The sequence below is a fragment of the Primulina tabacum genome, chromosome 11 (genome assembly GCF_025594145.1).
Source record: "Primulina tabacum isolate GXHZ01 chromosome 11, ASM2559414v2, whole genome shotgun sequence".
In the NCBI taxonomy this organism is placed as follows: Eukaryota; Viridiplantae; Streptophyta; class Magnoliopsida; order Lamiales; family Gesneriaceae; genus Primulina; species Primulina tabacum.
In genome coordinates, this window is record NC_134560.1 from 34,066,083 (window position 1) to 34,090,752 (window position 24,670).

The window sequence follows — 24,670 nt, forward strand, 5'->3', positions numbered from 1 at the left end:
TGTTCTAAGAATATATACACCGATGAATTAGATCGAGTTTGGTTTCAAACCAAGCGAAAAACAATCGAAATAATCCTTCGTTAAGAAAAACTAAAAGATTTTAAAGTCTAATAACTTGTGTAAACTGATCGACCGAAATACGGGGAATCAGTTGTGGTTTCTATCAGTTCACGTATGGACTTAACTGAACTGATATCAGCTGAACTGATCAAATCAATTTAAAACACAGTTAAACAGTTAATACACAAGATATGTTTATGGATGTTTGGAGACTTCAACTACTCTTACATCACCTCTTCTACCACCTCGAGTAGGTTCCACTAAAAGACTTTGATTTATACAATACCTTGTACAAACCCACCCAACTTAGGACTTACTCACTGCCTAACTACACTCCTAGTCTAGACTTAAGGCATCACCTTCCAGCCCACAATTGTTTAACGTCTGTGTATTAAAGACTACATACCCAAATTTTACGTCTTTGTGCAAGACTGTATTTGAGTGGTGCTGTGTGTGTGTATGAGAACTGATCTCTGAAAACAACCCGAAAGGTGTTCTCACATACTGAAAGAAATAAGCTTCTATACTAAGCTGATATAACTTGAATTTTTCTCTCGACTGGGCTGATTGCTTCTTTGTAAGCTGATATGCAATAAGCGTGCCTTTTCTTTTGTTTTTCTACACTCTTTTGTTGATTGTTTTGATCTGTATTTATAGCAGCAATGCAACCGTACATCAAGACTTATCACATGTGATCGTTGCAGTTTGAATGTGTTCCTTGATATCTATGTCTCAACTTTTCCAACACCCATTCTGGAACATTTGTCTTTAAACTTTGATGCAACGTCCATTATTGTACTATTGATAGTACAATTGCTTTTCCTTAATGCGCGCAGCTGGATTCCAACTTTGATAAGCTTGTCTTATTCTGCAAACTGATTGACTAAAAAATGATGCTTTCAACTTGTCAGTTGAACTGGTTTTGAGCTGGTGAGGTGAAATCAGTTGACTCGTCAGGTGAATTGATTTCATAGATTCAGTTGAACTGATTAGTTGTGCTCTTCATCAGCTGAACACTTCATCAGCTGGCCGGGATTTTGAAGGTCTTCTGCTGAACCACCTATCAACTGGACAATTAGTTGTACTGGTTCAGTTTTGAGCGATCAATTGACGCTTTCAGTTTGCGTCTCGATAGCTTCAGTTTTAGCTTGGTAACTGATCAGTTCGAGGCTTGATCAGTTTCAGCTTCCTGCGCACTTAGGTAGATCTTTAGTAACAAAAATAAAAAATTTTGTTAACATCAAAATCAAGATTGCGAACATAAAATGTTCCAACAGGTAGCCTCTTACGCGCCATCTTATGTTCCAAAAACATGTCAGTTTTGTTATCTTATCTCACCTCCTTTGAAATATGTACACATCGAAAGTAATTTAGAGTATTGAGTATAGTTTTGTATGTGAACCAAATTACATATACAAGTGTCCTCCACATGTTTACTACGTTCCCAAAAGAAAGAACAAAACTGGGTTCAATCGAATCATTAGTACGTACTCCACGTGTTAGAGTAGGTGTCGGACGAGCCAATTTTTGTCTTAGACTTTATTGATTGTAATGTAAAAACAATTTTTATTTTAATAATATTTTATGATTGTATCCAATTATGACATTTGCTTTATATGTATACTCATGCAAGTTGTATACATAAAGTAATTGAATATATTATAGGTATCACGAGGTCTGTCTCGAAATGTAAAATCATGAAACTTATTAGAAATTGTTTCATATATTCTAAACAGGTTCCTAGTTGAATCAGCCTCCTAAAATTAGTATAAAAGTCGCTTGATACTAACATATGCTATGTAAATGTCGTGTTTCATTTGTATGGGCATGAAGATGTCCAACATACAGATGAGTGGTAATATGATGATGCACTGAACAACCCTCCTCAGGACTGTCTAAGTGGTTCTCATTTAACGAATGAAATAATCTGTGGTTATGGTTGTACACCATTAGTCCTTTGACCCGGGACAATGTAGAGACTCTACGTACTAGCATGCACTTTGATCCGTTTTTCGACTCCATTAAGGGTCATCAGGTAGCGAGCTTTGGTGTAGTTTCAAAATATGTAGGAGCAAGAATGACCATCTTCGCTAATCCCAGATTGGTTTAGGTATACAATCTATGAATGATTGAATAACATACGATGCCCAAGGAAAGTTTCGAATGTCGAAACTAAAATTTTAAAACTTCCGTCGCGTCTCAGATACAAAAAATTGGTATACCAACACCATGTACATGTCAGGCTCATCACGAGGATAAGCTAGATTAACTATGAGATGTAGTATCCACAAAGAACATCGAAATGACAAGGAGATAGAAAATTAAAAACATGTAAATTATATAACCAAAAATATAATTTTCTTAGTCCCTGTTCGAAAATATGAGAAACCACGAACCACTAAAGCTTTTCTTATTATTACTTTGGCTTTGGCAATATATATGAGTTTGGCTTTGGCAGTGTGTGTGTGTTTTCGAACAGGTACTAAGAAAATTATATTTTAGTTATATACTTTACATGTTTTTAATTTTCTATCTCCTTGTCATTTCGACGTTCTTTGTTCACTTATTTGTATTTTTTTTTCAATTTTATTTTTTCACCTTGGTTTTAACTTGACACCGAACAATTATGATGTGACGTCAAAAAATTATAACTTTGACATCGGACATTGAAAAACATTGCTAATATTTACAATGACATGTTAGCACTAGAGACGAAATATAAATAAATTAATGAAAAATTTGTAATTGTTGAAAATAATATTTGAATGTTGAAAAAGTAATAGTTGAATATTTGAATGTTGAAAATAAGAGTTGTAAAATTAGAAATTTGTGTGTGATGGTGTAGGTAATGATGTATTTTATTTTTGGATTATTTGTAAAGATTTTCTATAAATAGATCTCTCATTTGTGAAGAAATTCACAATTGAGTAGAGAGAAAAATATTATAAAGTGTGTAGTTTGGTAAATTTTGAGAGTTTGAGATTTTTACTTTTTACCATAAATTTTTACTTTTCACAACACGTTATCAGCACGAAGCTCTAAAAGTCCTCCATACTTTTCCAATCTCCAAACAAAAGAAAAAGGTAACAAAAGTAATAATATTTATTTTACTGTTATTTATTTATTGTGTATATATTAAATATATAATATAATGTTATTATTAAAAATAATAAAAATAAATTTTTCAAAAACTTGTTATAAATCTTGGGAGGATGTTAAGACGACATCCCACACTCCCGGTAAGGGATACGACACGTATAAAAGCATATAAGATTTTTAAACAAAATAACTTATGACACATCATTATAATAATGTGATATGATATACATAATTATTTAAACATGACTAATATTATATACACCATATTATTACCATAAAATTATACAAATACATACATTTATTTTTTTGTACACCAACGGTCATAAACGGTAACAAAACGGCTAGTTTTTGCCCTATAAATATGATCTCACAAACTCTTTCAATCACTCTAACTTTCTTCTATTCTCTAAAAATTATTCTTCATCAAATTTTTCGAAGAAAAAAGAAGATCACTTTCTCAAGGTTATTTTTAATTATTTTGGTTATCATACTCACGAGTCTTTTATTTATAGGAGAATATCCTCCTCGTGTGTTTTTTTTATTTTTACAAATGCTTGTAATTGTTGTTTATCCATTACTTTGTATTGCAATAATCATTAACTAATAAAATGCATCGTAATTTTTTAGTACCACCATGTCAAATTTGACAAAGCTCGAATTTGTTGCGCTCGACATCACGGGAAAAAATTATAAGCCATGGACTCTCGATGTAGAAATGCATCTTGAGTCATTGGGTCTAAGCGAGACCATTAAAGAAAATGGTATATCTTCATCACAAGAAAAAGCAAAAGCTATAATATTTTTGCGTCGACATCTCGATGAAGGTTTAAAATGTGAATATCTCATCGAAAAAGATCCCATGGCTCTGTGGAAATGATTGAAAGAAAGATTTGAACATATAAGGGAAGTTATACTTCCGACCGCCCGTGATGAATGGAATATGTTAAGATTCAAATATTTTAAGAAAGTCAGTGATTATAATTCAGCGATGTATCGAATAATCTCGCAGCTAAAATTTTGTGGACATGAGATTACAGAATCGGAAATGCTTGAAAAAACATTTTCCACGTTTCACGCATCACATATAACTTTACAGCAACAATATAGAGTGCGTGGATTTGCGAGATATTCTGAACTCATCGCCTGTCTTCTTGTGGCGGAAAAGAACAATGAGCTATTAATGAGAAATCATCAGTCCCGACCCACTGGATCAACGGAATTTCCAGAAGTAAATGCTGTGAGTAAAAATGAATTTAAACCTGGAAACCAAAATCAAATTCAAAGACAATGTTTTGGTCGAGGTCGAGGTCGAGGTCGAGGACGTGGTCGTGGACGTGGAATTGGTCGTGGTCGTGGTCGAGGCCGTGGTTTTGAAAACAATAGAGATAGTTATTTTTATAACTCATCTCAAAAGGACGTCACGAACCACCCACAGAAAAGGCATCATGAGAACATGAGTGTTAATGAAAATCACTCGAAAAGATTTGAAAGTTCTTGTTTCAGATGCGGCACTCCAGGACATTGGTCTCGTATTTGTCAAGCCCCTGAGCACCTTTGCAAGCTCTATAAAGAATCGATAAAGGGGAAAGAAAAAGAGACAAACTTCATTGAACGCAGTGACCGTTTGAGTGATTCAACTCATTTTGATGCTGCTGATTTTATGAATGATTTATCTGGAAATGATCAATATGTTGGTGGGATAGAAATGAACAATATTGATGCTACTGATTTTCTCAATGATTTCTCTGAGAATGAACAATATAATGGTAGAATATAAATGTACAATAATTTATTTTTCATGTATTCATATAATAATGTTTTATTGTACAATTATGATATGTGTTATATTTACATATGTATTGTCAGTAATCTTATTTCATTGCATATTTTTTTTTGAAGTTCAAATATGGAAAATGCTATGAGCTAAGCTGAAGTTTGCATACCCGATAGTGGTACAACGCACACTATCCTCCGAGATAAAAGATATTTCTTGGAACTAAAACCAACAAAACAACGGTGAATACAATATCAGGTCCTGTAGACTTGATTGAAGGATGTGGTAAAGCACAATTTTTGTTACCTAATGGTACAAAATTTTTGATCAATGATGCTTTATATTCACCACAATCGAAAAAAAATTTGTTGAGTTTTAATGGTATATATTCCCATGGGTATGATACTGAAACAATGAATGAAGGGAATGAGAAATATATGTCTCTTATCACATATAAATCAGGAAAGAAATATGTGATTGAAAAACTACCAATGCTCCCTACTGGATTGCATTATACGCATATAATCCCATTGAATCAAACATGGTAGTAGATAATTCTTCAATATTAATCAATTGGCATGATCGATTAGGACATCCTGGTTCAACAATGATGCGAAGAATTATAGAAAATACACATGATCATCCACTGAAAGACCAGAAGATCTTTCAGAATAATAAGTTTCAATGTAAAGCATGTTCTCTTGGAAAACTTATTATAAGACCATCGCCAGCCAAAATCCAAACTGAATCACCAATGTTTCTTGAATGTATTCAGGGTGATATTTGTGGACCAATCCATCCACCATGTGGACCATTCAGATACTTTATGGTATTAATTGATGCCTCCAGCAGATGGTCACATGTATGTTTATTGTCAACTCGAAATGTTGCATTTGCAAGATTACTTGCTCAAATAATAAAATTGAGGAATCAATTTCCAGATTATACAATCAAGAAAATTAGACTTGATAATGCTGGTGGATTTACTTCCCAGACTTTCAATGATTATTGTATGTCTATGGGAATCATTGTTGAGCATCCAGTTGCTCATGTACATACACAGAATGGATTGGCTGAATCATTGATTAAACGTCTGCAAATGATTGCTAGACCAATGATTATGAAAACAAAGCTCCCTATTTCTATATGGGGACATGCAATTTTACATGCTGCTTCATTAATTCGCATCAGACCAAGTGCATATCATAAATACTCCCCATTGCAGCTTGCATTTGGTAAAGAACCAGACATTTCTCATCTGAGAATTTTTGGATGTATGGTGTATGTGCCTATTGCACCACCGCAACGAAAAAAATGGGACCTCAAAGAAAGGTTGGAATTTATGTCGGTTATGATAGTCCATCAATCATTCAATATCTTGAACCTCAGACAGGCGACGTGTTCACAGCACGTTTTGCTGATTGTCATTTTAATGAGGAAATATTCCCAATATTAGGGGGAGAACAAAAACATACCGAAAAGAAAATTACATGGTATGTATCATCATTGTTACATCTGGATCCAAGAACAAAACAATGTGAAAAAGATATACAGCAAATTGTGCACTTGCAAAGAATAGCAAATCAAATACCAGATGCATTTGCAGACACAAAAGGGGTAACTAAATCATATATACATGCTGCAAATGCCCCTACTCGAATTGAAATTCCGAAGAAACAAATTGAAAATACTCATGATGTCATTAAACGCCTGAAGCGTGGAAGGCCAGTCGGTTCCAAGGATAAAAATCCTCGAAAAAGAAAATTCATAGAGAAACACGATGATCACAAAATATAGAATGTTGTTCCTGAAGAAACAGATGATGATGAAAATGTTCTGTCAGAACCACAAACTGACGAGAATCATGAAATCTCTATCAATTATATTAATACTGGAAAAATATGGAACCGAAAAGATATAGAAGAAATTGATGATATATTTTCTTATAATGTGGCAATCGACATCATAAATGATAATGAAGATTATGAACCAAAATCTTTTGGTGAATGTAAAAATCGGCAGGATTGGATAAAATGGAAAGAAGCCATCCAGGTTGAATTGGATTCGTTAAATAAACGTAATGTTTTTGGACCTATAGTCCTTACACCTGAAGGTGTAAAACCTGTTGGATACAAATGGGTTTTTATTCGAAAGCGAAATGAGAAAAATGAAATAGTAAGATATAAAGCTCGACTTGTTGCGCAAGGTTTTTCTCAAAGGTCTGGAATTGATTATGAAGAAACGTATTCTCCCGTGATGGATGCAATTACGTTTCGGTATTTGATTAGCTTGGCGGTATCTGAAAATTTAGAAATGCGTCTTATGGATGTTGTTACAGCTTACTTATATGGATCATTTGATAGTAATATATATATGAAAATCCCTGAAGGATTTAAGATGCCTAAAGCACAAAGTTCAAAACCCAGAGAATGTTATTATGTGAAATTACAAAGATCGTTATATGTGTTAAAGGAATCCGGCCGAATGTGGTATAATCGGCTAAGTGATCACTTGATGAAAAAGGGATATGTAAATAATTCAATATGCCCTTGTGTTTTCATTAAGAAAACAACATCCGGATGCGTAATTATTGCTGTATATGTTGATGATTTAAACATCATTGGAACAAATAAGAAAATTCAAGAAGTTCTGTCATACTTGAAGGAAGAATTTGAAATGAAGGATCTTGAAAAAATCAAGTATTGTCTGGGTTTACAAATTGAACAAAAAGAATGTGGAATGTTTGTTCACCAGACAAATTATACAGAAAAGATCCTTAAACGTTTTAATATGGATAAATCAAATCATTTAAGTACTCCAATGGTTGTTAGATCATTAAACATAGAAAAGGATCCATTCCGTCCATGTGAAGATGATGAAGATATTCTTGGTCCAGAAGTACCATATCTAAGTGCTATCAGTGCCCTTATGTATCTTACAAATTGTACAAGGTCTGATATATCTTTTGCCGTAAATTTGTTGGCAAGATTTAGCACATATCCAACAAAGAGACACTGGAACGGAATTAAACATATATTCCGTTATCTACGATGAACGACAGAATTGGGACTTTTGTATTCAAAAGATGCTAATCCAAGTATAATTGGTTATGCCGATGCTGGATACTTATCTGATCCACACAAGGCACGTTCCCAAACTGGATATGTATTTACTCGTGGAGGCACTGCAATTTCTTGGCGTTCACAGAAACAAACGCTCGTAACAACTTCATCAAATCATGCCGATATTATTGCACTACATGAAGCAAGCCGTGAATGTGTGTGGTTAAAATCAATGACCCAACATATCCAAATCTCATGCGGATTATCATTCGACGAGAAGCCTGTGATACTATATGAAGATAATGCTGCATGTGTTGCTCAAATGAAAGAGGGATACATAAAAAGCGACAGAACTAAACATATTCCTCCTAAGTTCTTCGCATTCACCAAAGAGCTAGAGAAGAATAAATGTATTGATGTTCGTCACATTCAATCAAGTGAAAACTCATCAGATCTCTTCACAAAGGCACTTCCTACGTCAATATTCAGAAAGCACATATATAATATTGGGATGCGCAATCTACGAAATTTGTGAAGAATTGTTCGTGTCAACATGAGGGAGAGCTTACGTGACTGCACTCTTTTTTCCTTACTATGGTTTTTATCCCAATTGGTTTTTCCTAGTAAGGTTTTTAACGAGGCAGTACAAAAACACGTAATGAAGACATCATCGTATCATGATCATCATCACAAGGGGGAGTGTTGAAAATAATATTTGAATGTTGAAAAAGTAATAGTTGAATATTTGAATGTTGAAAATAAGAGTTGTAAAATTAGAAATTTGTGTGTGATGATGTAGGTAATGATGTATTTTATTTTTGGATTATTTGTAAAGATTTCCTATAAATAGATCTCTCATTTGTGAAGAAATTCACAATTGAGTAGAGAGAAAAATATTATAAAGTGTGTAGTTTGGTAAATTTTGAGAGTTTGAGATTTTTACTTTTTACCATAAATTTTTACTTTTCACAACAGTAATCAATAAACTAACACCGTGAATTGACCGACTACATTGTCCAAAATGACAACCGTGTGAAAGGACCCAAAAAACACGTTAACTACAATAACCAAAAGAAGGAGTGAATTGGTATCTAGCAGGATTTGTATCGTTCCATTTTCAATAAACAGAACCAAAATTGGAACCATCTTCCCATTTTATGGTTGGCTTTCAGTTCCCAAAATAAGAAATTGGGACCACATCATAAATTTTAATAAGTTTTAAGATTTTAATTAGTTGTACATACACAAATGAATTTATATTTTCGATTTACAAAAGTTATTTTTGATCCCTTGTTATTTCCATTTTAATAAGGAAAACAAACATATCATAATCTTTAATAATATATTTCTTCGAGTAGGTCTCTTGTGATAATGATCTCTGTCACGACTTGAATTTTCGAAAAAATTCACATAAGCAATAAATCTCGAGATTCTTAGCTCAAACCTATCAAATCGAAGTGTGGTAGCTTATAGACTCCAACCCCCAGTTCATGAACCCAAACCTTCATCTCAAAGAAGCTTCATTCATGTTGTAATGAGAAGGGAAAAGCCGCAGGTGGTAGAGGAGCTAACAATTGGACAGCCTTTTCGTAAACCAAGATGACCTTTCGTTGGGCATGAAATTTGACCATCAGACTTGAAAGCTTTGGCGGACAAGTAATCGTGTAAATGGGGTAACTCTACAGCCATTCCTTCCCTATAAATGCTCGCCAAAAAATTTCGAGCACCGAGTGCTGTCAGGTCCGAATACTTCCAGCTATATTTTTGATCAGCAACCACGCTACAACTAAGGCAACATTCTTCCCTGATAGGTACAAGCCTAATATACTTATTTAATCCAACTCAATTAATTATTTGTTGGATTAATAAGAATAAGCCCAATTTAATAAGCCTATTAATTTAGTTTTAATATTATTGAGGCCCAAAATTTGGATTGTGTTTGCAAAAGCCCAAGCCCATCAAGCACTCCTGAGAATCTATAAATAGAGGAACTCCCACACAATTCAAGGTATGCTCTCATTTTTATAAAATTTCTTTGGTTCTCTGAGTTTTCTTTGAACTGCTTACTGACTTGAGCGTCAGAGTGTCTATGTCGGGAACCCTCCCGACGCCCACTTAACGAGTGTTTGTGACGCAGGTGACGCCCCACAAATTAACTGTACATCGTCTACGTGGATCCGTTTACCAGTCAGGTGAGCTCGTTTACGGGCCGAGTGGACCATTTATTAATCAGTCGGATCTCGCGTGTGGAGTCTACGCGACTCATTTATTTTAGCTGCATCAGCTTGGCGCCGTCCGTGGGAAAACTGTCACTTCGTCACTCGAGGATGCACACTCGTTCGCACATCTCTCGCAACGTTTGGGATGAGGGACACCCGCCTATTATTCCTTCGCAGTCAGAGATGCTCATCACCCAAGAAGCGCTGAAAGCCATGATGGAAGAGACAGCCACTCGCGCAGCAGCTGAAGCAGTGGCCCAGATACTCGCACATCACCTACGTACTAATACTGGTGAAACAACTCCTAACGACCGTTCGACTTCCCATGTCCCCAGCAAGACGGCAAGGCGCAATGATGAAACATGCAATGAAGATGAATCAGATGGCCGTACACATCGCCCTCCTCCACAAAGAAAAAGTATCTCGCTCCACACTTACGCACGAGGATCTCGCACCTTCAATGAGCAAGACAGCCGATTGGCCGTTTTACCTACTAGGCGCAGCCCTTTTACCACTGCCATCTTAGCTGAGTCGGTACCAGTGGGAGTGAAAATACCCAACTTGCCAGAATACGAGGGAATGGGTGACTCACAAGATCATCTCGACAAATTCTATGCGAAGGCAGATTTATACGATATTAGTGAAGCTGCTTACTGCAAAATCTTTCGAACTACGTTATCCGGTCGTGCGCTTACTTGGTTCAACAAGCTCCCTCCAGGAACCATAGATAGATTGGAGCAACTAACTCAGCATTTTCTCGATCAGTTCTCTATCAACAAGAAATACCCAAAAACAGCAGCTTATTTATTTACTATAATTCAGAAGGAAGGGGAATGCCTGAGAGAATATGTACAACGATTCATGCAAGCTGTGCATGAGGTTCCCCATGTTAACTATGACCTGTTAGCCGGAATAATGCAGCAGAACCTCCGCCATCAAAAATTCAAGGAATCTATAGCTGGAAAGCCTCCAAACACTCTGGAAGAATTGTTAGAAAGAGCCGAAAAACATATACGCATTGAAGAGGCCATCGAACCATGATACTTATGGAAAAGAAGAAGGGAAGATGAGAGACCAGAAGGGACAAAGAGGGAGGAAAAACGAACGGCCCAAAGTCCGAGACTCCAGTACACTCCCTTAAAAGCACGCTTGTCAGACATACTGGTAGTAGCAGAGCAGCAGGGTTTACTGCAACCCTCGCGCCCGATGAAAGAAAATCCTAAGCGTCAAATATCTGACAAATACTGTCGGTTCCACAAAGATAAAGGTCATTCCACTGAAGATTGTTTTAGCCTTTGGGCCAAGATAGAAAAGTTGATCAAACGAGGATATTTAGGTGACTATGTGGATAGATTCTGCAGTCAGCAGAGAGGCAACAAGCGTCCCGATGACAATCGCCCAAGCGACCAGCATCGAGAACGGATCGAGAGGGGCAAAAAACCTGAGCAGAGAGAGGAGAACATGCCCACTGGAGTCATAATCTATGTTATAACCGGGGGCCCGCCTGTGGTGATTCAAACAATGCAAGGAAAAATCTCGCGCATGCTGCCAGACGTGATCAAAATTCCTCATGTTTAACCGTAACTCAGTCGATTAACGAGATATCGACAAAAGATGAAGAAGTATTTTTTGGAGAAGAGGACTTGGAAGCCGCTCGGGGGGAACACAATGACGCCTTAATCATTTCCGCCACGATTTCTAACTTTTGGGTAAAGAAAATATTGGTGGACTCAGGAAGCTCTGCAGGTATCATTTTTTATGGGGCATTCCAAAAGTTGGGTCTGAGTAATGCACAATTAATGCGAGTGAATACTCCTCTCGTCGGTTTTACCGGAGAAGTAGTTGAAGCAGTAGGTGAAATCGCTCTACCCATATCCTTGGGATCTTACCCGCGGCGAAGCACGAAAATGGTGAAGTTCTTAGTGGTGAAACCCCCCTCGGCTTACAACGTGATCATTGGTCGTCCAAGCCTCAATCTGTTTCGCGCCATTGCATCCACATACCACATGAAACTGAAATTCCCGACTCTAGAAGGGGCAGGAGAGGTGGTCGTACATTTTGCTAAATGCAGTGGATACTCGAAGAAGACAGGGAGCCGACATAGATTTCTTGAAGGGAAAGAAACAGAAACTTGAACAAGTTTCAAATGAAAAGGGAATACATCTCGTGGATGGAGAATCAAATTATAGAGAAAGGATGACCGCAACAGAAGCCCTCAAACATGTCGAGGTAGTGCCCGGTGATCCAAGAAAAACCCTCAGAATTGGGTCCAATCTGCAGACAGAAGTGGAAAACACTTTGACAACCTTTCTGCAACGCAACGTCGATGCATTTGCCTGGGGTGACGAGCCATTACCAGGGATACTTCCGGAATACGCACTTCATCATCTTAATGTGGATCCACGAATGAAACCGATTAAGCAGAAAAAGAGATCTTTTGGCCCAGATAAAAATAAACATATAGTTGATGAGGTGGAAAAGCTCATAAAGGCCAAATACATCAGGCATGTTTCGTACCCGGAATGGTTAGCAAATGTTGTGTTGGTTCCAAAGACTGGAGGAAAATTGCGTCTTTGCATAGATTTCACTGATTAAACAATGCATGCCCTAAAGATCTTTTCCCATTGCCTCGGATCGATTTGTTGGTCGACTCAACCGCAGGTTGCGAATTGCTCAGTTTCCTGGATGCCCACCTAGGGTACAATCAGATAGGATTAGCCCCAGAAGATCAAGAAAAGGCTAGTTTCATCACTGATCGAAGGATTTATTGCTATGAGGTAATGCCATTCGGACTCAAGAATGCGGGAGCAACATATCAGAGATTAGCGAACAAGATGTTCGAGAACTTGATTGGGAAGAACATGGAGGTGTACATAGATGACATGCTTGTAAAGAGTGTGCGAGCAAACAAGCATGTGGAGGACCTGGAAGAATGCTTTGAAATATTACGAAAGTATCGCATGAAGCTAAATCCAGAAAAATGTTCTTTTGGTGTACGAGGTGGCAAGTTCCTTGGATTCATGGTTTCACAAAGAGGAATAGAGGCAAACCCCGAAAAGATAAAGGCAATCTTAAGCATGACTCCCCCGCGGAGCGTGAAAGAAGTACAAGAATTAACTGGAAGGATGACTGCTTTGAACCATTTCATCTCTAGGTCTGCAGACAAGGGCTTGCCTTTCTTCAAAGTTCTAAGGCAAGGAAAGGGATTCAAGTGGAAGGAAGAATGTCAGCAAGCATTCGAAGACTTAAAGAAGTATTTGACCACACCGCCACTCCTAGCAAAACCCCGATTTGGGAACACACTGATGCTTTATTTGGCGGTCTCACCTGAAGCGGTTAGCGCTGTGCTCGTGGTGAATGAAGAAAAAGAGCATAAACCTGTGTACTACATCAGTCGGACCTTACATGGAGCCGAGCTCCGATATACCAATATTGAGAAATTAGCGTTTGCATTAGTAATTGCAGCAAGAAAGTTACGCCCATATTTACTATGTCACCAAGTGGTGGCACTCACCAATCACCCTCTAAAGCAAGTGCTATCTAGTCCAGAGGCATCGGGCCGAATGGTTAAGTGGGCCGTTGAGCTAAGCGAATTCGGACTTGAGTTTAAACCTCGCCCAGCTATTAAAGCACAAGTTCTCGCAGATTTTCTTGTTGAAATGAACAATAATGAGGCAGAAGGCTCCATTCCGACTTGGGTGGTCCATGTCGATGGATCCTCAACTTCGCACAGGAGCGGAGCCGGGGTATTGCTAGAAAGCCCTCAAGGTGATAAATTGATGCATTCCATTAAATTTCAATTCCCTGCATCAAATACTGAGGCCGAGTATGAGGCACTCGTAGCCAGAATTAAGTTGGCTCTGTCGGCAAGAGCAAGAAGCCTGGTGGTGCACAGTGATTCCCAGCTAGTCGTTAACCAACTCAATGGAACTTTCAAAGCCAAAGAGGAAAAAATGAACCAATATGTGACCCGAGTCAACGAATTACTCGCTCTACTGGAGAGCTACGAGATAAAACAAGTGCCAAGGGCAAAAAATAAAGTGGCAGACCGTCTGGCCAAGATAGCCAGCTCCTGGACTAACATAGACAACAGAACGATAACTTTCCTGACAATCAGTAAGGAGGAGGCAGAGAAGGACGGCTGCAACATCTTTTGCGTAGAAGGAGAAGAATCAAGCTGGAAAGAAGAAATTGTTAACTATTTAATGCGTGACGACCTCCCTCGAGATCCCGCCGCTGCACGTAAGCTAAGGATAAGAGCTGCGCGATTCAAAATTATAGATGGAGAGCTTTATAAACGAGGTTATTCTCAGCCTTTCTTGAAGTGTCTCACTCCGAGCAAGGCAGACTATGTTCTTCGCGAGATCCACGAAGGAATCTGTGGAAACCACTTGGGAGGGAAATCATTGGCTGCCAAAACCTTACGACAAGGTTACTTTTGGCCAACCATGAGGAAAGATGCCATGGAATTGGTTAAGCGCTGTCTATCTTGCCAAGAGCACGCCAATCTCCATCACCAACCTGCAACGTTGTTACAACCACTTGGAAGCCCCCTACCTTTTGCCCAGTGGGGAATAGACCTGGTAGGACCTTTCTCCCCAGCTACGGGGCAGCGAAAATTTCTCATAGTTGCCGTAGATTATTTCACGAAGTGGGTCGAGGCAGAGCCATTGGCGAAAATTTTGGAGAAAGACATCATAGGTTTCCTGTGGAAAAACATAGTGTGCAGGTTTGGGATTCCCCGAGCACTGATCTCGGACAACGGCACCCAGTTCTCCGGAGCAAGACTAAAGGAGTGGTGTCAGGGTCTCTCTATTAAACAACTATTTACGTCGGTCGGCAACCCACAAGCCAATGGGCAAACAGAGGTAACTAACCGAACTATCTTGCAGCATCTGAAGACCCGTCTCGGCAACGCTAAAGGAAACTGGGTGGAAGAATTGTCGAGCGCATTGTGGGCGTACCGAACTACACCGCGCACATCGACAAGGGAATCACCTTTCAATCTAGCCTACGGTGTTGAAGCTGTAGCCCCCGCTGAGATAGGATAAACTTCATTGAGGGTGAAACAATACAAGCAGCTTGAGAACGATCAGGCCCTTCGAGCCTCCTTGGATTTAATCGACGAATTGCGAGAGGAAACATCCGTCTGGGCAGAAAGGTATAGGGCACGCATGGCTAAGGCTGACAATGACCGAGTAAATCCAAGATCATTCCAAGTAGGAGACCTTGTGATGAGAAAAGCTGATGTCTTGCGCCCAGTCGAAAAACTTGACCCAAAGTGGGAAGGCCCCTATAAAGTGGTAGAGATAATCAAGATGGGAACTTATCGCCTCCAACACCAAAATGGGAAAGTACTACCTCGACCGTGGAATGTCGCAAATCTGAAGAAGTTTTATGCATGCATAGAGGGATGTAGTTGAAAAAGAAAATAATAGTTTATATTTGGTTGTTTCCTGTGTCATCATTTTGCCCATGTATCTCCATCATTACAATATTCAATAAAATTATCAGTTATTCTCAAGTGTTAGCAAGGACTTTTTTCATGAGAAATACTCTGAATACGTATGCTTATATCATCTCCTACCCATGTAGTCGTCGAAGGCTCTAAAAAAAAAGAGGTTTGGCCAACCCCGTGGGATTGCCAATTCGACGGCTCCGGAGAAGGTCAGCGATAAAACAAGTCCCAGGATACCTCACCACCCTTAATGGGGGTTTAGGACTTCCCCTTGAGACAAAATCTTGGGAGATTGATCACATCCCAGATACACATAAAAGCAAGCATTACGTAACCACAAACAAAGCTACCAAATGTCGCACAATATGAGAGAAATCATATATGGAGTCAGCAAATATGAAAGTACCGTGGCCTCGGGCTCAAATGAAATGATAATCTAATCCATGCGAAAGCACAATAAAAGATATTGCGATAAATAACAAATGAAAATAAACAACTCTAAGGAGTACTAAAAACTGAAACTTAAAGCTATGTTTCCTCCTCAGCAGGGTGGAGCTCCAAGGCTTTAATCATCTCAGCATTGTCCAAAGGGACATCAAATGCGGAGCCTCTGCCCACCTCCAAGACGCTAGGCTCGATCATCATCACTATCTCTTCAGGCACAAGTTTCTTCCTCAGTTGGTTTCGACAGTCTAGCACTACCTCATCATGTATGATCATGGCACGATCAAGTACCTTCTCTCGAAATGCAGAGGATGCTTTGAAATTCTGAGCGCCTTTCTCCTCAGTACTTTTCAAAATACTATTGCCCGCCTCGGAGCCAAGAAATTGACCACCAGTCTTCACCTCAGTAGAATACTTCTCTTCAAGGATCGTAAATTCTTTTATCTTGTCCGCAAACTTTTCCTGCACTTGCATCAGCTCCAAGTTGGCCTTTTCTTTCTCCTGAGTAAGACGAATCTTCTCTTCTTTCAGCCGAACAACCTCTTCTCGCAGCTTATCTTGACAACTGCACAATTTTTCCTCCCGAACTCGCAGAGCACTAGCTAACGACAAACTCTGCAAAGATAAGGCCAAACGATCAAAAAGCAGACAAAACCCATAAGATGCTAACATAATAAGCACAATACCTGACACGAATTCCAGGCAAGGGAATGAGCAAATGAATCCGTAGACAGCGACACTAGACGGACCATGTCATAGTCTCCCACAATGCTCCGTCCTTTCTTCCATCCTATCTCCAGATCATCCAAATCCCAGAAAGAGTCAGTCTTCTCGTTATGGTTCACCCCGTCAACATATATATGCTTAACACGCGAAGTCTTGAAAGCTGTTCCTTGGTCATCCGCACGGGTCCTTTTAGGATTTTTTTTGTTCTTCCTCGTCCATTTTCTTTTCCACCCCTTCATATCCTCGTTTTTTCGCCTCTCCCCCCCACTCAGGGGCCTAATCTCCAAATATTTGTTTGATGGCAAAGAGTTACTTTTATTTAGCGAGTTAGAGCCCGACCCACGGACATGCTCAGAGCGTGCCGGTGGGAGTCCCCTACGCATAGTGTCACGAGAATCACGAGCAACACGATCCGCAGGCGCTCTACTATTCCCAGCAAACGGGGATTGCCTCCCCAAAGTGTTCTTGCGAGCCCGGATCATGGCCAAGTCAAATCTATCACCTGCAAATGAAGAGTTGCCGAAAAAGTCATATAAATAAGAGATAAACAACAAATTATAATGCAAAATTAAAATAGTGTAAAAACAAATTACAAACACAGAGTACAAAAAATACCAGCAGTTATTAAATTCCTAGGATTACAAAGTTCTTCAAAAAGACCTAAATCACGACATTGAAGTTGGAGTGCATGGTGAGTCCCTCTCATCACAATCACTCGAAGTCCCGAGCTCCAGACCACGGGTATGCCCCACCCGCATTCCTTAACATAGAAAAAGTGAGATTTCCAAGAACTTCTAGGAGACGGAATTCGGGACAAAAATTTACATTTGGCCCGAGGTTGGAAGTAAACGTGCGAATCCGGTTTGCTTGTACGCGTCGAGAAAAGTGAGTGGAACAATTCTACAGACAAAGGCATGTGAATTTCCTTCATCTTATGACAAAAGGCCGAATAAACTATAACGGCATTTGGAGTCAATTGACTAAAGCTCATACCGAGGCTTTTAACCAACTCCACTAATAGAGGTTGCGGAGGAAACATAAGTCCACCAGTAAAGTATTCGAGGAAAAGGGTGATGTAATCCGGCGGCGGGTTATGACAATCATCTTGAGGTCTCGGAACCTTAATGTCACACTCGGGTGGTATTCCAAGCACTTCGCGCAAACTCCCGACATCTTGGTCAGACATAGCATCCTTATCGTCAACGCCTAAAGGTTCGCTCCATTCAGGATCATCACCCAGCAAGGGATTCTCTAATGGCGTAGATCCCCTAGGGAATTCACGAGAAGCTACAGATCGAGTCTTGGAGTCACTAAAAAAACCCGAACCACCCAAGAAGTCGGGGGCAACAGATTTTGAAGAGTCACTATCAGAATCATCACATTCGCTAGAGCTACTTATTAAAGTTTGGCTATTCCGGCAGGTTGGCCATTAACAAGGAATACTCCTTCCCCCGAGGAACGCAACCTGCACATATTTTTCAATTTTTTTTATTTCTTTCTTATTTATCAAAAAGCATACAAACAATACATGTCATGCAAATAAAAAATTACATAAAAAAAAATTTCAACTCAACACCATTTATTTGCGGGGTCATTTCTCAAACAATGGGGGAATAGATATAAAATCAACAGACCTCTCAAAAGCTTAAAAACTTGAAATTTTCCCGGACCTTAAAATATATCAATCAACACCTCAGACCAAAGGGTTGGAATATTTAGCATAATCAAAATATATACATATTATATTTTATATAAATAAATATATATATATATGTAGCTCACACGTTTTTTAACATATAATAATAATAATGATGATGATGATGATGATGATGGGCCCCAAGCAACATGACACTCCACAACTCTAGCCTCCTGTCACCACCAATCCTTGTCGTTGCTGCATCTCATCACCAACAAGCCACTGGTCTCCCCCAACAAGCAATTCGTCCACCATGGCTCCGATCTACGACCGTTGTAGCAAGACCATCTCTGCCTCCTGGTTTGCACACCAAGTTGTCCTTCTCTACGAACAGTTAAAAAGCAACACCGCCTTTGATTAGAGGTCCCGCTGCTGCCGTCACCGCCCGAGAACCTGTGCTTGGAGAAAAAACTCACTACGGGCACAGCCATCTTCATACGCTACGTTCCCCACCTCAAGTAGCAGTCATACGATCGTCAATGCCACCACCGCTTACGAGCAAGGCCATCTTCATATGGTATGCTCCCAACTCAAGTAGCAGCCATACGGTCACCAGTGCTACCACCACTTAATGCCACCAACATTGCCGATGAAATCCATGTCAAAGCACTCGACTCCACAACCACAGCCAGGTCACTGAAGAATGCAGAATGACCACCACCACCATCTTCGCTGCTATGAACAATAAGATTTTCATAGTGGTGCCTCCGTCCTCAACCACAGTAAGCGTCGATGATCCACCGCCCTTTCGACTGAACGCAAACAATCATCCCTCTTTCCAGCAGTGATCGACTCATGTCCAGATCCACCAAGCCGCCAGAAATTCCCCAAATCAGCAGATAAAATTAAGCAATTCTGCCATCTCGCTCATTCCACCAGACACCAATTCAAAACCCAAACAAAGAAATAAAAAAAAAAGGCACAGAGGAGAAAGCCCTCTCATGTCGTTCAAATATGAAAGAATGGAAAGATGATTATCAAAGTGTAGTGGGTCACGTTTTAAAAAGTATTAATCCAAGACACAAATTCAGAGAGATGAAAAGGACAATGCAAGCATGAAAAGTCAAAAGCAATACAAAAGTAATAAAGAGATAGAGAAGATAATGCGTACTCATATCTGCAGTCACGGTCCACTCACAATTCTTCTTGCACTTATTTTTTCTTGTTTTGGTTTATTCACGTCTATTCATACTTACAGTATTCGAAGGTTTTTTTTTTTCATTACAAATCAAGGAAATAAAATCATTCCAAAAATATATAAATATATATATTTCATAAATAATAATCATTTTTGCTACGAAAAGGGAAATAAAATCAATTCCCAAAACCTGCACAATATTTTTTTGATCTTTGATTGATTGCTTTACATAAATAATTTATACTCTCGATCACCTCCATTTAACTGAAACTGCTCGAGAGTGGGGGCCTATGATAGGTAAAAGCCTAATATCAACTCAATTAATTATTTGTTGGATTAATAAGAATAAGCCCAATTTAATAAGCCTATTATTTAGTTTTAACATTATTGAGGCCCAGAATTTGGATTGTGTTTGCGAAAGCCTAAGCCCATCAAGCACTCTTGAGAATCTATAAATAGAGGAACTCCCACACAATTCAAGGTATGCTCTCATTTTTATAAAAGTTTTTTGGTTCTCTGAGTTTTCTTTGAACTGCTTACTGACTTGAGCGTCAGAGTGTCTACGTCGGAAACCCTCCCGACGCCCACTTAACGAGTGTTTGTGACGCAGGTGACGCCCTGCAAATTAACTGTACATCGTCTACGTGGATCCGTTTACCAGCCAAGTGAGCTCGTTTACGGACCGAGTGGACCAGTTACTAATCAGTCAGATCTTGCGTGTGCAGTCTACGCGACTCATTTATTTTAGCTGCATCATTCCCAGTTGTGTAATCCTGTTCGAGCCAAGAAGTATCCAAGCAAATTGGGTCACATTAGAGTTATGATCGAGCCTACCTCGAGCAGCCATGTTCGTGCAGCAACTAGCCAATATTTTAAGGCGTTATTCTACCGAAGATCACGTACAAATACCAATTCGAGGTTCTGTCAGAATCTCATCCGAGTTTTGTCCAAGTTCTACCAAGGTTTCGTCCAAGTTTCGATCAAGTTGCAAACTGCATGTTTGAACCAAGGGTAAGTAGGCTTATATATGTTTTAAAATAATATTTATATATTAAACTTTGATCGACTATCGTATTTTTTTTCTCAGTTTGTATTACTGCATTTTTTGTTATGCAAATTTTGCTAAGTTTCATTCTGATTTGATCCGTCCATTTTGTTCCAATTTGATAAAAAAATTTCGTTCCAATGTGATACACCCATTTGTCATGATCGACGGCTAGATATGTCGCAAATATTTCTGAAAATTGACTGATTTACAGACATATGGAAATCCAAAAATTCCTTTCACCCTCATCCTTTTGAGTATTCTTTTGCTAATTTGTGGTGTATCAAAATAGAGCAAAGTATTGTCCTCCAAGTTCGGTCCGAGGAATTCGAGCCACGATTGAACCATGTTCGAGCCACTAGAAGCCCCCCGTGTAGGGTCATTTGCAACCAACTCTCTTCTCATGCTTTGACTCAAGAAACTGTAAGTGAAATTAAATAATATGTATGTGTTAAAATTTGATTGATTACTATATGTTTTACCTCATTTTGTATTACTGCATGTTTTCTTATGCACATTTTTCTAAGTTCCGTTCTGATTTGATATGTCTGTTTTTTTCCAGTTTGATACCTTCTTTTCATCTGAGTGTGATACATTTTTTGCCATGAGGGAAAGCTCCAGAGGAAGTCTGTATGCTGGAAAAGGCCCAGATGAAGTCCGTTTACATGAAAAGTCCCCAGAGGGAGTCCAAGGCTAGGATAGCTCATGGTCATTATGATAAGATTCGCCTTCAGTGTTATATGTGGTTATGTTCTTATAAGATTCCATTCTGATAAGATTGTCTTCTGTTTTGATCTGAATTTCTAATACGATAGTAGTTAAGCTTTGAATTATGTCTACTCTGTGTCGACTTCTGTTTTGCAATATAACCCTTTTAAAGTTATGTATATGGATAATATGTTGTTCTGGTATTAGATCGACCTCTCACTTTCTAATTGTTTCTCAAAACACCCACCCTCTTACTTTTCTCCCAATATAAAAACAAAGAACAAGTGGAAGAGGAGGAATAAAATCATTTTTGGGGTGGTGAAGAAATCCAGAAGGTGAAGATTAAGTCCTCTAGTTTTAGGTTTCACTTGAAATTCGCTTCCGCATTTTGTATGTAAAGACAGTTTGTGCACTCTTTTGGTTAAGAATTCTAAAAATAATTATATGTTATGAAATATACTGTTTTGGCTATTTTCTACGAAGCTTATTATTTTCAATGTATTTTTTTAAACAATATCGGATGTCAATACGCTTTGTTCTCGGGGCTTGACATTTCATAAAAGAACATTTTTTTTACACAACCTAAATAATGTGAAAGTTGTTCTTACAAAGGAAATGTATAGAATGCGAAAGCGGTTACAAATAAGTTAGGAAACTTGGAGCGAGAAACCATATCTTCGTATCTCTGGATTTCTTTACCACCCCAAAACTGATCTCGTTCCTCCCTTTCACATGTTCTTCGTTCTTATCTGGTGAGAGAAATAAGAGGGTATTTTTTGTGAAATACTCAGCAAGTGGGTGCCGATTGAATACCAAAATAACATATTATGTATATACATATCTTTAACTAGAGAATTATATGGCAAAATAGAAGTCGAAACAAAGTAGACAAAATTCGGAACATAGCTCATATCAGACTAGATATCCAAATCACAATAGAACAAAATCATATCATAACATAATCTTATTAGAACCGAATTTTATCATAACATAACCATATATAGGCAAATCTTATGACCATGGGCTATCCTGATTTTGGACTCCTTCTGGGGTCTTTTCCTGTAAACGGGATCTCTATAGGGCTTTTTCCAGCATTCATGCACCATCTGGGGGCTTTTCCTCTAGAAATACTCCATCTGAAGCTTTTTCCTCGCTGACTTTCCTTCACGTCAAATGGATGTAACACGTTGGGAACAAAAGAACTTATCGAATTGGAACAAAACATACGCATCAAATCGGTATGGAACTTAGCAAAGATGCATAACAAAACATTAAATAATACAAAATGAGGTAAAACATAAAGTAATCGATCAAATTTTAACACATAAATATTATTTTAAACATATATAACCTCATTAGCCCTTATTTCAAACGTGCGGTTCAAATATGATCTAAATTTGGACGAAACCTTGGCAGAACTTGGACAGAACTCGGACGAGATTCGAACAGTACCTCGAGTTGGTATTTGGACGTGATCTGTGGGAAGAGTAAGGCCTTAAAATGTTAGCTAGTTTCTGTATGAACTCAGCTAGAAACACATGAACACGGCTGTTCGTGGTAGGCTCGATCGTAACTCGAATGTGACTCGTTTTTCTTGGACCTTCTTGGCTCAAACAGGATTACACAACCTGGTAGAATGTTGCTTTGTTTTTTGTGTGATTGTTGTCAAAAAATACATGTTGGAACATTTCATATCTCTCAGCTCGGTTATCGAAATGAAGCGATTCAGTATGCGTTGGAAAGATAAGATGATGATCTACAAATCATCTTCAGAAGTAAAAGTCTGAATCGAAGTTTAAGATGCTGATAAATGACGATGAAGCTACTGGTTCTGCACAAACCGAAATCAGCTAGGCTGATTTCAGCAAACCAGCTGAAACTGAACTGAACCAGCAGCTGACCAACTAAACTGAAACTGAATCAGACCAGCTGAAGACCAGTTGAACCACCTGAACCGAACCAGCAGCTGACCAACTGAACTGAACTGAACTGAACCAGCTGCTGACCAGTTGAACTGAACGACCAGTTGAGTTGACCAGAGTTGACCTGTCACGCCCCGTGTCCGAAGCGTCTGTGACATCCGGCATTGTTTAACAATTACTTGAAAACAATTAAGCCTCGTATCGAAATGCCAAAAACCAGTCTTTTTCATAAATAAAACATTGTCTTTACATTGACAATAAAAATACATCAGAGTTGCAAATGCGGAAACTAAACAAAAGGAAAATAAAGTCTTGATTTCTTGTATCTTGCTCATCGGCTACCATCCCCAGAAGGCTTCTTGTTCCTCCTCATTCAGTTGCTCTTCATTTTAATCTGAAATTTGTAAGGCGTGAGTGTTTTGGGAAACACTCAGCAAGTGGGGGTCGATCGATTCCAAAGATACGTATAGAACTTAGTTTTCTTAAAACGTTCTTTTAACAGATTTTCAAAACTTAATATTCTTAACTAATCAGGACAGAGACAAATCGAATAAATGACAGAATTCATCAAATGATTCAGAACAATTCGGAAACAAATTACTCAATTCAGAACAGAACATATCAGAACAGACAGAACACTGTTACTCATCTCATTTCCATGGTCAAATTGTCCCCAATATGTTAGTCCTCTAAGGGGTGAGGCCAGAACACGGTTTTATACCCACCGATGGGGGCCAGACAGAAATGGTTTTATACCCACCATTGGGGGCCAGACAGAATCACAATTCTCGTCCCATTTCAAATCAATTTGTAACAGTGCAACACGAAATTCAGATTTACCAGACAGAACGTAACAGAGTTTTTAGATATCAGAGTTATAGACGGATTCTGCGGAACCAAAGAATTTCGAACAACAAACAGAGCACATAATCGATCAAAATTTTAAAACAGAACATACTGAATTTTCGAAAAAAGGACACACATAAACGCATGTCATAATTTATATATTCAAGTTTTAAAATACAAAAAGTATACGTAACAAAAGCCCACTTACTTGATTTTTATACAAAGTTCTTTCTTGAAATTTCGGCAGCACTACGGCACAACTCCAACAAATACTGTCTTCGATCGGGGAGCCCTCCGGTACGGGTTAGAAAACTCTGGACTGCACAAAATCTTCCCTTCCTTTTCTTCCTTTACTTCGGCCGAATGGTTTAGGGAGAGGGGAAGAGAGGACCGAAATTTTAGAGCTTTGATGGTGTGCCTTCTCTCAACCATTTGAGTAGTATTTATAGGCACAAAAAAACTCTCCACCTTGC

The 24,670-nt window shown here is 38.7% G+C and overlaps 1 protein-coding gene across 1 annotated transcript; it reads right to left on the reverse strand.

The window, feature by feature from the left end:
* Nucleotides 1–16,200: 16,200 nt before the first annotated feature.
* On the reverse strand, nt 16,201–19,689 carry LOC142519778 (uncharacterized). Its single transcript, XM_075622807.1, has 3 exons — nt 17,458–19,689; nt 16,803–17,344; nt 16,201–16,731 (listed from the first exon to the last, which is right to left on the reverse strand). Exons 1-3 carry the CDS (start codon nt 18,026–18,028, stop codon nt 16,201–16,203), a joined length of 1,644 nt encoding a protein of 547 aa, XP_075478922.1. The 5' UTR covers nt 18,029–19,689.
* Between the last annotated feature and the right edge of the window lie 4,981 nt (nt 19,690–24,670).

Excerpts from the sequence above, each read along its gene's own strand:
- LOC142519778 (XM_075622807.1), bottom strand. The coding sequence starts at position 18,028 with ATGTCTGACCAAGATGTCGGGAGTTTGCGCGAAGTGCTTGGAATACCA. Across the intron at positions 17,345-17,457 it reads TAGGAATTTAATAACTGCTG|GTGATAGATTTGACTTGGCC; the intron begins GTATTTTTTGTA and ends CTTCATTTGCAG. Across the intron at positions 16,732-16,802 it reads TTGCCTGGAATTCGTGTCAG|AGTTTGTCGTTAGCTAGTGC; the intron begins GTATTGTGCTTA and ends TTATCTTTGCAG.